This window comes from Apodemus sylvaticus, chromosome 3 (genome assembly GCF_947179515.1).
Source record: "Apodemus sylvaticus chromosome 3, mApoSyl1.1, whole genome shotgun sequence".
Classification (NCBI taxonomy): Eukaryota; Metazoa; Chordata; class Mammalia; order Rodentia; family Muridae; genus Apodemus; species Apodemus sylvaticus.
Window position 1 is genome coordinate 164,213,427 of NC_067474.1, and position 15,789 is coordinate 164,229,215.

General features: G+C 47.9%; 1 protein-coding gene across 1 annotated transcript in view; it reads right to left on the reverse strand.

Annotated features, from left to right (window-relative positions):
* Pex14 (peroxisomal biogenesis factor 14) overlaps nucleotides 1–15,789 on the reverse strand; it is a 139,693-nt gene that overhangs the window by 78,072 nt on the left and 45,832 nt on the right. Inside the window, exon 3 of the mRNA XM_052178166.1 lies at nucleotides 4,160–4,244. Within this exon, the coding sequence (XP_052034126.1) occupies nucleotides 4,160–4,244 (85 nt within the window). The remainder of the gene's footprint in view (nucleotides 1–4,159; nucleotides 4,245–15,789) is intronic.

A 15,789-nucleotide genomic window follows, 5' to 3' on the forward strand; every position in this document is an offset into this window, starting at 1 on the left:
GGCCCTCTCCCAGAGCTTCTCAGTAATGACGGAGCTATTAAATTAAGACTGTTATGAAATCAATGCTAAAAAAGCTTTCATGGTAACGAGATTCCACTCAAGGACATGCAAACTACCTCATGAAATGGATGTAAATGATAAAAAAGAAAAGTAATAAAACAGAGTTAAATTGAAATCTGTGCAAGAATTTACTCTGCCTTAAAGGACTCCGGAGAGAGAAGCCCTTCACCTCTACCCCCCACCAAGGCTGACCCTCCAGGACACTTCCTTCCCCAAGTTCCTATCCACAAGGAGGTGACTTAGCTCCTGGGGCTCCCTCTGGTCCCAGAGCAGGAGGAAGGGAGCACCGGATGGGCGAGGGAGCCCTTTGCCTGCGCACCTGGGAAGAGCACCACCCTTCCAACACTGAGGGCTGGTTCTAAGAGCAACAAACACACCTTCCTCTCAGACACAGGGATCGCATTCGCCCAACCAGTACTCAGTACTCAGCCTACAGAACACGTCAGGAAGTGGCTGGCCTTGCTCCCTACATCTTGTGGTATCAAATCAACAGCAGCCCGTGTCCAGTATTCTCCCACCCCGTAACTCCAAACCGCTCACACACACGCGGCTGCTGTGTTGTCCATGCTGCTCTGGCCTCCTGGGCTGTGGCCTGTTGAGAGGCCCGCCACCTGCTTGGCCAAAGGAGTGTCTAAACAGAGCAGCTTCATGGGGGAGGGCTTACATCCCATCCAGTCCAGCTGCTGACACTGGTGGCTGAGCCCACCGCGGCGGAATCAGGAAGCTGGACACAATTCAAAACACTCATTCTCATATTCTGAAGGTAAACAGCTGCTTTTCTCTGTCATCAAAAAAAGAAAAAGAAGAAGAAGAAGAAGAAATCCTGGTAATAGGGAGAATTGCTGTAAATTACATAAAATGGCAATACAAACTTCAAAGAGAATGATAAATGATTCTAATAACTTCATGTTTCTCATTAATGACTCCATATTCAGACTTTAAAAGAGATCACAAAACAGACAACAACAACCAAGCACAGAAGACAGGCCCTTGCAGACCACTGCGTCCGTCTCAGCCACTCCTCGCTGCCTGTCCATCAGAGCTCGACACTACCCTGTCAGTAACAAAGGCACAACGCAGCCCTGCTGGGGGCTGTGGCTTCACAGTAAGACAAACTCCTCGGCTGGTGCGCCTGAAGTAACCCTCATCTTCCACCGAACTAACATACACAACAGAGACCTCCATTTCTATATTAAATATTAAATAATATTAAAAGAAAAGCAAAATTGGATTTGTTTTTTCAGGAAAGACATGTTTATTAAGAAAGAAAGAAAGAAAGAAAGAAAGAAAGAAAGAAAGAAAGAAAGAAAGAAAGAAAGAAAGAAAGAAAGAAAGAAAGAAAGAAAGAAAGAAAGAAAGAAAGAAAGTCAGATTATAATTCAAGTCAGTGCTCCACTGCAATCCCCCAAAGTGACATTGCTAGGAAAAGACAGACTATGGTGGCTGGGGGCTCTCCCCAAGCCGCGCCCCCCACTCCACCCCCGCCTCCCCCACCATGGCCCTGCTGGGAGAAGACCTTACAGCAAGGGTGCCAGGGTTTCACTCAGTCCCTCCCCTCTCCTTCCACAGCTGTGTGAGGGACAGGGCAGCTGCCCTTGGCCGTCCTCATCACGGTCGGCGTCAAGCACACTGGCTGTGTAAGCCTGACCCAAGAAGTAATGGGAATTTAAAAAGTGAAGTTTAAATGCGCCAAGGGGCTTTTCTTCCCCAGACAATGGATCAAACCTTGGAACTCTCTGCCCAGAAAGGGTCCCGCCAGAGCTTACACTGCTGGGGTTCACCTCAGAAATGGACCGGCTGAAGGAGCATTTTAGAGGGTAATAGGAACAGGTGATTAGCAGCCGCGATTCCAGGCTTAAGTACAGGGAAATCAGTGTGGTTCTCTGTAGAGCCAACGGGCTGGGAGCCTCCCCAGGTTCCCAACACCCAAACTCCTCAAGACAACAGTGAATGAGGAGTCCACTGCACCCACAAACGTACAGGCTTTCACAGCTCTGTGCACCCTTGACTGCTCAGGGGCATCCGCCAGCCTTAAAAATCAAAGCCTCGGGCTGGAGAGATGGCTCAGAGGTTAAGAGCACTGACTGCTCTTCTGAAGGTCCTGGGTTCAAATCCCAGCAACCACATGGTGGCTCACAACCATCCGTAAAGATCTGATGCCCTCTTCTGGTGTGTCTGAAGACAGCTACAGTGTACTTACATATAATAATAAATAATTCTAAAAAAAAAAAAAAAAAAAAATCAAAGCCTCCCCTCTGCCCACGCCCGCGGCCACTTCCAGTCCCTGCCTCATTTCTTCCCCTAGCACTTGTCACCTGACACACCACGGCTTTATATTTCCACTAGTTCCTGTCCTACCCCCACCCTGTTAGAATAGGCATGCTGTGAGGACAGGGTCTTGTCTTTTCTCCTCTCAGTGAATCCCCAGTGGAGAGAGAGATCAAGGCAAGACACGGAGTGGGTGCTCACCCCTGGGTAAACTGATTAATCAATCAGCTGGGTTTCTTTCCTTCTTTCGTTTGAAGACCAACAAATACTAACTGCATAAGTCAGCCTCTCTAGAGTGGTTATAAGCCAAGTGACTCAAAAGAAGTATTATTTGGTCCAGAGTTTCCCCCCTCACTCTCTCTCCCTCTCCCAGTCAGGGATTTATTAAAATTAAACAGATTAGATGGAGCTCCTGATACTAAAACTGCTCAGCAAAGCCTGCGGTGGGGAAGTGCCGAGCAAACACCAGAGACATTTGTCTCTAAATTGCTCTAAATACCTTCTGCAAATGAAATTCTAACCCAGCTGCGTTAGAGAGAAAATGGGGACTGACTGGTCACTGTCGGTGGAGGAGAGGATCAGACAGTTCCAACACTGCACAGTGTACTGGGCTAAGGATCTCTCAGCAGCCATAGATTTAGTCTCAGGTTACCCCGGGTAATCAGCTCAGCTTTTAGGCTCAGCTTTCCCCTGCTTCGGTGCTTTGATGAGAGAGCTGAAATCCCCAAGCTTTTATGATTAATTACTCCCTATAGGTACACATATTTCAAGGAAAATCTCTTTTATGGCATGATGCTTGCGGAGGAGAGAGGCCAGCCAACACACTCCAAATTTTAATAATCTCCTAATGACGGGGGCGAGCACCACGCAGCCAGCACGCGTGCAGCTCCTCGCGGGGACCCTGCCTCGGGTCTGCTGCTCAGCAGCTGCTGGGCCTGAAATGGGTGGGCCTGTGAGTGTGGCCCTGAAGCAACACTTCAGTGGGATGCCACAGGGGATCCACAAAGTGCCAGGACAGCATCCCACTGTCTCCGTTCCAGGGAAAATTTACAGAACCGCTAGAATTTTTAGGTCAATATTCTAGCTTTTAAAGAAAAAGTAGTTTGAGAGGTGAAGAATGCCCCCCTCCTCCCCAGTGTTACACAAAGCCCTGTAAGTAGCGTCCTAGATCTCTAGAAAAGCAAATGTCTATCCTGAGAATGAAAAGTCTGCCTTCTCTTTTCGGTTGGACAGTTGGTTTTACTTTATAACAACAACAACAACAACAAAAGTGCTAAATTCCAACAGAACCAGAATAGGCTCTAGCTGCTGCTTCCATAGCACAGAACTGGTCAGAATCCACTGGATCCCCGCCTACAGGACACGCCCACTCCCACCAGAAGTCAGACAGCCCCTGCTGACCCCATCCTGGCTGTGCTGATTCACCGTGGCCCCACTGTAGTCTTTTGCTTCTTTGTGGATCTATCCTGAAGCCGCTGACCCCTCTTGACCTCTCCTAGCCCAAGCAGGTCATCTTGTCCTCAGGGTCACCAACAGACTGCTGGAGTCCGCGGAGGGATTCCAAGGGCAGCAGCTCTGCTGCTGAGTGCTGGCTGCCCATGATGCTCTTGGTCTCATAACTGATGTTTAATTGTTCAAATCCTGCCATCTCTCTGCTCCATCGTGAATGAAGAGACATGCATTCCACTGAGGGGTGGTCACCTCACCCTCTGTCCCGCACCCACGAGTGGACCGCTATGAGCAATCCTGTCTCTCGCCGTCCGCCGCAATCCCGCCTGCCCCAGCCCCAGCCCTTCCTACGGCTGCTCTGCACTGCCAGGGAGACCTGTACCTTTCTTCTTGAGAAATGCTCTCCTGGTCGCAAGTGGGCTCTGCCGGACCCGGGAATTCTGTAGAAACTTCACTGCTGTGGCAATCTGGTGGGGGAGATAAAACAGAGAGAGCAAGCTTCAGTAATCTGAAATTTTAAGACCAGCAATCTTGAGTTCCCGGGGCCACAGACAGAAGGATACTGCTGGATCAACATGTAGCACACTCCTGCTTAAGGCAGAAATCCACCCAAACAGAAGGCTAGGTGTCTCCTGGCTTTGCGGCCTCCTTTTCCGTCCGTCCTGCCCCGAGCCCTGCCTCAGCCCTGCTCAGTCACTCACTCTCCTGCGCCACATGTGCCCTTGTTCTGGGAGGCTTACCCTGCCCATCCCTACCTGTCTACACATTACACAATACAGCAAACACACTTTTTGCACACATGCATACACACGTGTGCACACACACAGAAAGAGAGAGAAAGAGAAGGAGAGACAGACCCTTATACAGTCTGTTCTGACTCCTTGAGCTTGCCTTAAATCAGCAAGCCCTTCTGATCCTCCAGTTCTCTCTTTAGTCTTCAGTGCTGTAGTGTGTACCATATAATTGAAGACATAATTACACTGTCTTCTCTTCTCGTGTTCGGGCTGCCTCCCCAACTCCGCGGTAAGGATGGCGGGAAGAGACAATGCTCCCTGTATAGGTCCTGCCTAAGCGCTGGAGCTGAGGGAGGCTGTGAAGAGGAACCGCACATGGCCAGCCCCACCGGCCCCACCGACGCAGTGGACATGAATTCTGATTAGCCTTCAAAGGGCCAAGTTTGCGATTTCCTGGCTACAACCCAATACCTTGACAGAATATCTACCCACCCCGGTATGAGTATTATTTGATGAAATCTTCATATATACAAATAAGTCAAGTAGGAGATGAAAGAGGCATTCACCCGCACGTCATATACTAGGCACGTGTTTCCCTGCTGCCTGACTGCTGTCTACAGCCAGCACCAGGCCTACAGAGTGAGAGCTGCCACGCTGCTCCGGGAAGAAGAGGGGCTAGTTGGAACGGCTGGCATGATTCACCTCATCCAAGCCAAAGGGAAACCACAGTCTTCTGCTAAAATAAGCTCACTTCTGGGAGAGGGGGCTGTCTTACGTAAGGGCGTGTCTGTGATCCTACAGAGAGGGTATGCATACCTGAGCAGAGATCTAAACAGCAAGTCCTGGACTGGAACTGAAGTTCAGGTTGCATATCCCCCCACCCCCAGACCAGAGTTCTCAGAAACAAAAGAAATGAAGATGGCGCAGAAAGAAAGAGGAGGAAAGCCAGGGGACCCCCCCCACCCCCCGATTCTCCAGATAAACCCTCAGTGGGAAGTGGACCTGGGCCCCTCCTGGGTTAGGCACAGCATCCCGACCTTCCTGCTCTGGACCCGTCACTCAGGAGACACTACTGACCTCAAGGGCCCAGCCCAGCTCCCTATGGACAGTGACCTGCCCCCAGCACAGCAAACAGCCCTGACCACCACCGCAGGCTGTGGAACAACCTACAGCTCTAGGCTAAAGAGAAGTCAAGGAGCGAGCTCGTAGGACCCCCAAAATGGAGCTTACCCTACCAAACAGATCACCTCAGGTTACAGGGGAGAAAAGAAAACATCTAACAAACCTCTACAACATTATGATGAAGAGACTGGAGAGGGAGAGGCACAAGAGCAAAGTCAGAAAGCGGAGAAATGGGGAAAAAGATGGGGGGATGAGTATATGAGAAAAGGGGACGAAAAGAAAGGAGGGAGAAGAAAAGGAAAGGCGCGGAGGTGGGGTGGGGTACACTCTGCTCCAGGACTGGGGGACAGGTACACATTACACAGGCCCTCTGGGGTCACCACCAATCTGTACCGCTCAGATAGCTCAGGGATAATTGTGTTCACCTGAGAAAATAATACACTTTCTCCATGGAAGAAAATGACAGTGCCGGTATCATGCGGCAGGCTCTGTGGCTGTGATGTGTGTCCTGGGTGTCACAGGAAATGTGGATGGACAGGTCTTGGGCAGGAGATGTGAACTGCACAGCTCCTATCATTCGCCCATACAAAGAAAAAGCCTTCCGCATCCTTCCCAAATTCCCCATGATAGAGCAAGAAGACAGAGGCACACCACTAAAACGCCCAGGTCTCACCTTGCTCTTTAATACAGTCCTTGGTATATGCATTTCTGGTCAGAGAGCAAAGTTCTGATGGGTTTAATGGTGCACTCAATGCAGTGCTTGGCGCATTCCATCAATTTTTTTTTAAAAATTGCATCTCTTATTTCTTTAAATACATTAATCAGCCTAGTGTAGGCAAAACGGATCCATCGGACAATGCAATAAACATGAATTATCATCTATCCAACACGCATAATGGCTTAAAAATACATAATAGCAGGTGTAGTTTAAATGATTAGTTATTACACCTGTGGTGGGTCTGATTCAATTGGGAAAAATCATCTTTAATAGGTTAAAAGGTTTAGATCACCGAGCTTTCCTTAAAGTGGCTGCAGAGGGGATGATGGAGAGTCCTGCCATTAGTAATTCATTTAAGGAAAACGTGGGGGAGAGAGCAGAGAACAGCATAACCGAGCGGATCCAATTTAAACATCAGGGAAAGTAGAAAACACCTTTTAAAAAAGCAAGATAAATGAATTTGGAAGGGAGATGAAATTGATGTATTTATTTTAACGGGAATTTGACAAAGTCCCGGCACACTTCAAACTTGCAAAAATATGGACAATTTCTTTTAAAGTTTCCACTCACTAATTTCAAGTCATATAAAATAATACTGCCAAACACCTACATAAAGTGTTTTTGAGGCTTGTTTATGTTCCCCTTGATCTTTGTCTGAAAATGCAGGCGACAGGCAAATCACATATTTAACAGCATCAATATCACTACACCAGGTGCAAAAAATATAAAGCACCCAAACTAATAGCCTCAACATAATGTGCTGAATAAGAAAGATACCCAGCTAAGCTGCTATGTGTGAGTGTGAGCACACAAACCTCTCTCCTCTTCTCTCTAATTATTTCTCCAGCCACTCTTCACTTCACTCTCCCCCCACACACAAGACACTAGCACACTGACAGGCTGTTGGGGGAGGGGGAGTAAAGGGCTTGTCTAATCTAGAATTTTATAGCCCTATGATACACATGTTGATGGTAAAAGATATCCCAAAACTCCTTACCCATAGTGCAAAGGTCTTCGCCCACTACACTAAGGCCCAGGTGCTCGGTCCGGGCCTCTCGGCAGCCTCCTGGTGGGTACCTCCCACCAACTTCATGAAACCATTCACCTGACTGCCCTCCGCAAAGGTCCACACACAGTGTGCTCTTGTTGGGCTCAATGATGGGGAGCCTGCGGCCTACCCTGGATTATCATTTGATTTTCTAACTAGAGAATGAATGTGACTATTCATGGGTTATATTTGTGCCCAACTAAATTACATAAATTTAGGCCAAATCTTCCGCCTCAATGTCAGATGTAAAATGGGGCTGGGAACTTTCCTGCACTTGTGGGAGTGCAGTGAGCCACATCACTCCTGACACCACTGCTGAGCCGCCTGCCTGCTAGGGAGTCCAATCCGCAAGTCTTAGACTGACTGAGTTCTTAATGAGTGTGCTTCAAATTAGCAGTAGCTAGTTTGATTTTTAAAATTGAAGATGAACTCTGAAAACAATCAGAAGCAAAGTTTCTCATTTCCCCCAATTGTCCAAGGGGCAAAACAGAGTAACTCTGCCAACGGCCCCTGGTGATTTACGGAAGTTTGTAATCTTACTGCCCATCCCTTTAAAGCTACAGGAACAGTGACTAGGGCGGACTCTCCTCTCTGCGGTCTTTGGGTACAATGGAGCCCTTGGGGAGGTTTCAGGCTGTAAAATACCTTCACATTAAAGGTAACTGGTCACCTGAGCAGGGTCTGTGAGAGCGCAGTAAGGCGCCATGCCTCAGGTGACCTGCGGCTGCTGCTGCACGGTGCTCCCGCTCTGAGCACGGTGCAGGGTCAGCAAAGCCTGGTGGGGGAACCCAGGATCCGGACGATCTTCACCGAAGAGACACTTCCTATGTATTTGCCATTCTCCCACAGAAGACCCATCGGCTGCAATCTTCAGAGCCCAGGCTATTTTCTGCTTGAGAGGGACAGGAGACAGAGCCTGCCTCACAACAAACCCAGGAACTGAGTCTGCACCTGACATGTAAGCCCTGACGCACTCTCTCTGGTGACACTTCTTTGGAACGCCACCAACTCTAGCCCTCCTGTGTACCGTGTACACATCCATCCCCTAACACGTGAGCATTCATTAGCCAGCTTAAAATACTAAAAAATATTAAAAAAATTAATGACCTTAACAACCCTTAAGCCACGTCTGTTTTAACCCAGTGAGACAGCACCTAGAGGGCAGGGGAAAAGACCAGCACCCAGGCCTGAGATCCCACGCAGTACCCCACCACGCCTACACTGCTCACAAGAATTAAAGTGCCTGCGAAAGGCTCCTCACTCCAGCTCTAAAGCAGACACCCAGAGTCCTGGTAACAGGCCCTAGAGCAGAGCCAGCTGCAGTTTTATCAAGGGCTGACTTTAAAAGCCAGGCAGTGCCAAGGAGAGAGCCCTTGTGAAGCAGAAATGTTGCGTTTTAGTAAGAAATCAGTACTCTGTCAGGAGTTCCTTGACAAATACGGTCATCCGTGGCACAAGGAAATAGTTGCAAAGCAGCTGTTAATCAGAGAAACACATCGTAGAACGCTGATGCTAGCACTCGGGGAAAAAATGCAACGGGCTAATTATGAAGCCATATATCTCACTAAAGAGGCTGTGTGCCTTGAGATTCTAGGCAACGCACACTCAGATCCAGGGTCCTAGGACACATAATTCTGCTTTTCTGCGCCCAGATTCCTCTCTGAGCTAGAGTTCACAGTGCCGGCCGGGCTCTTGATTCTTTCTCAATTCTGCACTCTTTCTAGGTAGGACACGGGCTAGGAAGGGAAGGAAGCAGGGGCAACCACAAGTCACATTCCAAGACACTGCAGGAACACATCTGAAAGATGCCAGACCTCAAGTCAAAGCAGAAGAAAAGTCTATGCGCCTGCAAAGGAAGGGCACGTTGGAACCGAGGGCTGCTGTACCAACAGAGCCAACGTGTGGGACCTTCAATGTGCAGAAATATAGAAACAATGTATCTATCGGATAGGAAGGTGAAAGGAAGAAGGGGATCTTGCAGAGAGCAGCTCTGGGGCGTGAAATTCAATGCAGAGAAGCCAAGGGTCTCAGCCAGGTACAGGAGGGAGAGTTAATATGCAGAGGAAGGCTCGGTCAGCCAAAATTCAATACGATTTGCTGCAAGGACAAGGAGGAACAGGCTCCCCGAAACCAGACTAGGGAGGGGGAGGGACGCCACAGCACACTCAGAGCAAAACCACTGGAATGGCAAGAGGGGAATAACCTTGAGGTGGACATGCAGTCGGGAACCCACGCGCAGAGCCAAAGCGCCCCCTAGCTGGAGCCAGCGGAGAGGCAGGCCAGAGGTGGCCGCGCGGCTAACTCACACAGCCCAAATTAAGTGTTTTCACTCAGGGAAAATGAAATGTTTTGCGAGATGAAACAGAATGAAAATTGAGGTTTTAGGTAATTACTAGTTGGCATTTACATATCACGGGCTGGTTCAACACCTATTCATTTTCCTCTTTTATTTAAAAAATTGCTCATTAAAAATGAACAGATGACAGTGACAGGGTTTTGGGGTTTTTTTTTTTTAATTCTTTCTCCTTCTCTAAGGGGTACAAAATCAAGAGGTACATTTTAGTCCATTTATCTACAAATTAGCACACAGGCGTGCACATGCGAGCATGGGTGCACGCATTTATGTTTAATTTATATTAAACATGGAAAAAGGAAATAGAAGAAAGGAGCATCTCCCCACAAAACCCTGAAGTTCACCAACTAAAGGCAGTGGACTGAATTAGGAAGGGCTGGACCATCAAGTGCCCCGGTGCTCAAAGAGTTAAAGGAAGGAGTTTCCCTTCCAGCTGGAATTTCCTGGTTGTGGTCACTGTGTCCTTCCTATTGTTGATGTGGGCTCCAGCCCTGTAGTAATTATGCTTGTGAGCCCTAATTTCCTTTGTTTTATTTTCCTTGGTCCTTTTGTTTTTCACATTAAAGAATAAAATACCTCCGGAGAAGCACCAGAGGGGTTGACATGATTCAACACAATATATTTTAGAGGCTATTGTGTAAATATGTATTTAGGGAATTCTAAAGCATGCATTATTGACCCCAGTCTCTCTTAAAACATTGGTAAATGAAGTAAAAGCCTCTCTGAAAAGTGGCAACTTCACATGTGCAAAAACTACCTTTCAAAGTGAAATATCTCTGTCATTCACATTTTTTTCCTTGGCCCCAGTTAAAAATACAGCATGAGTGACTTGACAGAATGCCACTGTTTTGTTATTTTATGAGAGTAGTTCTTCCAGAGACATATGTGGCGGTAAACTATCCTAAACCACTCATACTACTTAGTACCAAGTGATGGTGGTCTCAGGGACCAGGTGACTTTGGAGAGATTTCTCTGCTCAGCAGAGGACTCTGGGCCAGCTTATACCAGAGGGAGCTGGAGCACAGAGCTGGGAGCCGAGCCGAGTCGAGCGCAGGGCAGGGCTGCTGGCGTGTGGGCGAGCGGGCACTGCACACCGCTAAGCCTCGTTACTGCAGCAGGAGCGGAACACACAAGCTTGCCATAGAGGAAATGAAAACCCCGGCCTCTGGGCTGAGAAGATCAAAGTTCCTTTTTAGGAAAGGTTGAGAAGGAAAAGGATTTTCTCCTTTAAGTGGAAAGAAAAGCAAATTTAAATGCCTTGTCCCTACGCATCCCCACCTGAATTTCCACAGCAACCCCTCTAATTTCTGATGCAGTCAACAAAGCAGTTACCCAAAGAAGGGAGAAAAAAAGGATGACATTTGCCTTTTCCTTGGCTTTGAAATCCAACTGGCAGCAGATTGTTTGAAGTCCTGTTTAGAGAAGAAACTGTAATAGCCTCCATACTGAAAAGAGGAGGGAAATGCCATTATACACGGATCACGGTAGCAGTGACCTCGGCAGAGAAGGCGAGCGAGCTGGCTGGGAGCCGGAGACTCGGCAAGCTATGCCAGGAACAGAAATAACAGGGTTATATGCCAGAGCTGAGTGGCGAGCCTTGGGGACTCGGTCCTGGGAAGAGCAAGGAACTGAAAGCCCAGGACAGCGTCTCCCCATAGCTCCTCTGTCTCCCCATAGCTCCTTGCTGCTCCTTGCCATGTCCCCGGTTTTTATAATTTCAATATCCCCCAACTCCCTGCACTGCTAAAGAGGAAGCAGAAAACACCCAGGCTTTGTGTTGTAATATTAATGAAGGTGTCAAGCTGTTGAGTTGAATCACTCCAGAGGAATGTAATGACTCAGTGTCCAGGGTGCTCCAGGAGACCCGTGAGCTCACGGCACGGCAAGGGACGAAGACAGCTATGCAGCACACGGTCCCAGACCTTCCCGGTAACACCTGAGGTCTCTCCGCTGCTCACAGAGCCTCTGCTTTCCCAAATTACTGCTCCTCTCAGACGCTCAGGGGCTCAGGGGCTCAGGACTTCTTCTCAAGTCTGGGCCAGACAAAGTTCTCTCTTGTCATGCATGACTAAGCTGTGACAGGGACAAAGAAAGGTTGTGTCCCTGAAAGTGACAACTGTAAGGATTAAGTCATCACTGGGGCTAGACACAAAATAAATGACTAGCAGGTGGCGTGTGGAGCACACTCTGGAGGGCCGGACACCTGACCACAGGGCAAGATAGCAGAGAATCTCTGTATCAGGAAACTTTGTCTCCATTACATGCACTGGCAGGCCCAGAATGCACAGCCTCCTGCCTCGGCCTCCCAAGATGCTGAGATTACAGGAGTGTGCTGAAATAGCTGTATAAACTAAAACCTTTTGAGGAGTCATTGACTGGCACCCCTGATAGACAGCTAAGGGGAAAAGGACTGAAACTCTTAAGATTTGAAGACAGAAAAGGACCTGCTACAGCCTTTAAAGAGCCTACGTTCCAAGAATCTAGGGCTAGAGAGATGGATGGCTCAGCAGTTAAGAGGCCTGGACTCCATTCCCAGCACTCACAGAGAGGCTCACACTGTCTCTAACTCCAGTTTCAGGGGAGGCACGCTTGTTCTGGCATCTGCAGGCACCAGGCACACAGTAGTAAGAGATACACGCAGACGAAACACTCATACACGTTAAAGAAAATTAATTAGTTAATTAAAGATGGCAAGGCTCAGAAATGGCAAATTTGGATAGCTCACGCTCCCCTTCAGATCCACTAAGCAGCAGACCTGAGGCTGGCACAGATGACCAAGTCCTTGTCCCTGCTGCTGCTCTAAAGCATTCCGCTGCCCAAGAGTAAAGCATGCGTGACTCCCAGAGTGTGTGCGCACACACAGCAAGCTGGCCAGCCTGAGGACCTTCCAACAGAGTAAAATATAAGAACTGGAAATGTACTACTCAATGGCGGGTGTGAGCAGCTCCTCTGGGAGAGAACTGTCCTCCTCAGCACACACAGGCCAAGACAGTGGGCAGAAATGGGCTCTCTGCTGGAACCATTTCTGACAGCATGGGACGGTCGACAGCAGATGTGCCGCATATCCCATGAAACGAGTTCAAGGCCAAGTCATACATGCTAATAATACAGTCCCTAACATAAGTCCCATGTCTGTAGACAACTTCCTAAGTGTCCCATCTAAACTGTGCAACACAGAGAGACCTCTGATGCCCATGAGGAAAAGGTACTGAAGCCAGGGGGGCACAAGTGGTCCTCACACCCACAGTCAGACCCATGCCAGTATAAAGTATAGTATAAAGGTGCAAATTATAAATAAAACAAAACACCTCTAGCCGATCTTCTAATAAACATCAATTTAGAAATCTTAATCTCAGCAAGGCAGTCCATCACACTTGGGAACAGTTCTCAGGGCTTGGATCCACCCAGCAACCCTCCACTAGAGATCTTCTACACTACTATTATTAACAACTCCAGCTATTAAGGGGTATACACAGGCTGGAGAGATGGCTCAGAGGTTGAGATCACCGACTGCTCTTCCAGAGGTCCTGAGTTCAATTCCCAGCAACCACATGGTGGCTCACAACCATCTGTAATGGAATCAGATGCCCTCTTCTGGTGTGTCTGAAGGCAGTGACAATGTACTCACATATATAAAATAAATAAATAAATCTAAAAAAGTGAGAGAGATACACATATGGAGGAGGAGGGGGTAAAGAGGAGTGAGGAGCGGGGAGGAGGAGGGGGAAGAGGAGGACCATGGCTGAAGGAGAAGTGGCAACAGTAGTGTGTGGTGGCACCAGCCTTTAGTCCCAGAACTTGAAGGGCAGAGACAGGCACATCTGTGTAAGTTCCAGAACAGCCAGAGCTGCACAGTAAGACCTTGCTGGAAAATAAACAAACAAACAAACAAACAAATATGGGCACACGGTTGTATCCTCTCCGCAGAGGAAGGTAAGAGAACCTTCTGCATGCGAGCCTGATGCTTCACAGCCACGGGCATCCAGGGCGGCGGATGAGCATGCGCCACACATACCATTTAACGCTACCTTTACACAGTTCTCACCATTAAGAGCCAGCTTTATTGAGTATCCCTCTCAAAATCAATGGTAACTCATTTCAAACTCCTTCCAGCTCTGCATGGGGAGCAGACGGAAGTCCACTCCTGTTATCCGAAGAATTATGAATGGCCGCCCTGCTCTGTGGCCTGATTTCCTTGCGCTCTCTTGATAGGGTAAGATACTTGAAAGTCATGATCATCCCCGAAATGTCCTCAAACTCGCTTCCTGAAACACCGCTGCTCACCGCCTCTCGCTCGCTCGCTTGCTCTCCCTTCTCTCTCTCCCTGACTGTTTGAACACATGGACATGGAGTTATTAACTTTTACAGGAAAGACAAATAAAATAACGTGGAAGCGAGAGCACGGTGATGTCAGTCTGCGGCGAGCACCACTCATCTGGGGGAATCTGATTAGCGCTCGAGCGGCAGAGCTACCTGGAAAAGTGCTCACAATCAAATAAAAAAATGATACCAAAACATTAACCTGATGGCTAAAAACTCCACATTTAAACAGTTAAAGTAATAAAGGAGCTTTTATTGAGTATTTTTTATATTTCATTATGCTTCAAATTGACGAGGACTCCCGGATACATCTTCTAGACTTTTTGCTTCCTCAAATCAAATGCTCTCTTTTTTTTTTTTTTTTTTTTTTTTGTAACTAAAAGGAAACAGCATTTCTTGTAAATTTGAAAGTATTAAAGCTCCTACGATATGGACATCAGCCTTGAGTGCAAACACTGCCACAGCACGGCCGCAGCCGCAGCCACAGCCTCAACGGGCTCGCCAGACAGCAGAGCATTTCTGTCTGTCATTTTTTCTAAACTTTACACGAGTGTCTACATTTCCTTATTTATACACAGTCTGCTCAAAACGGGCAGGGAACAAGGCTAATGGTGTGGTGGGACAGAAAGCAGGCTGGGTCCTAAACTATAGACAGTGTTTGATGCCAGTGTGCCACACTTCCCTGGGCCGTGACCATGTGGCCAAGCCCTTCACTTATGTGCCTTGTGACCTTCATGACCTTTGCTGTGCCATTTTCTTTGCTTTCTGGTTTTCTGAGACAGGGTTTCTTTCTCTGTGTGGCCCTGGCTGTCCTAAAGCTCACTGCAGACCAGGCTGGCCTTGAACTTGGGAGATCTCACCACCTTTGCCTCCCAAGCCCTGGGATTAAAGGTGTGCTACACAACTGCTCGGCTAAATTATTTCATCTCTAAGTCAGTTTCATTAGGATGCCTACAATACCTACCTGGGCCAAGGATGTGGTCTTAGGACAAAGTTAGTTTAGGACAAGAGCTGAGCCAACGGTATCACAAGCACAGGACCTCAGCTTGAATCCTCATACCCACATAGAGCCACACACGACGGCATGTGTGTGAGATCCCAGCATGGCTACAGCAGTCAGAAGTCTCCGGAAGCTCACGGGCCTACTAGTTTGGTGCATGTAGTGACAAGGCAAGAGATACTCTGCCTCAAACAAAATGCAAAGTGAGGACAGTAGCCTAAGGTTGTCCTCTGACCTCCATACTTGAACCTACAGACCTCAAATCCACATGCATATCTCACATGCATAAGACAAAGACAGAAACAGAAAGGGAAAGCAGGAAAAAAGAGAGGAGGGGAGAAGGAGGAGGGGTGTGTGTGTAAACATATTGTTTTTTAAATTTCAAAGATCAAATTAAAATTAAAATTCAAGATCAAAATTGTTTTTAAATTTCAAAGATGAGAAATTAGAGATAAGACCCAACTTTTTCTTTTCTAAAAAAAAATTACATTTAGTGGGCAGTGGTGGCGTATGCCTTTAATCACAGCTCCCGGGAAGCAGAGTTGAGAGGCTGTCTGTGAGTTCTAGGACATCGAGGGCTTGTTTGTTTGTTTGTTGTTGCTGTTGTTGTCATCATCGTCTTCGTTGTTGTTTGAAGACTAAACTAGGGCTGGAGAGATGGCTCAATGGTTAAGAGCACTGGCTGCTCCTCCAGAGGTTGTGCTCAGTTCCCAGAGT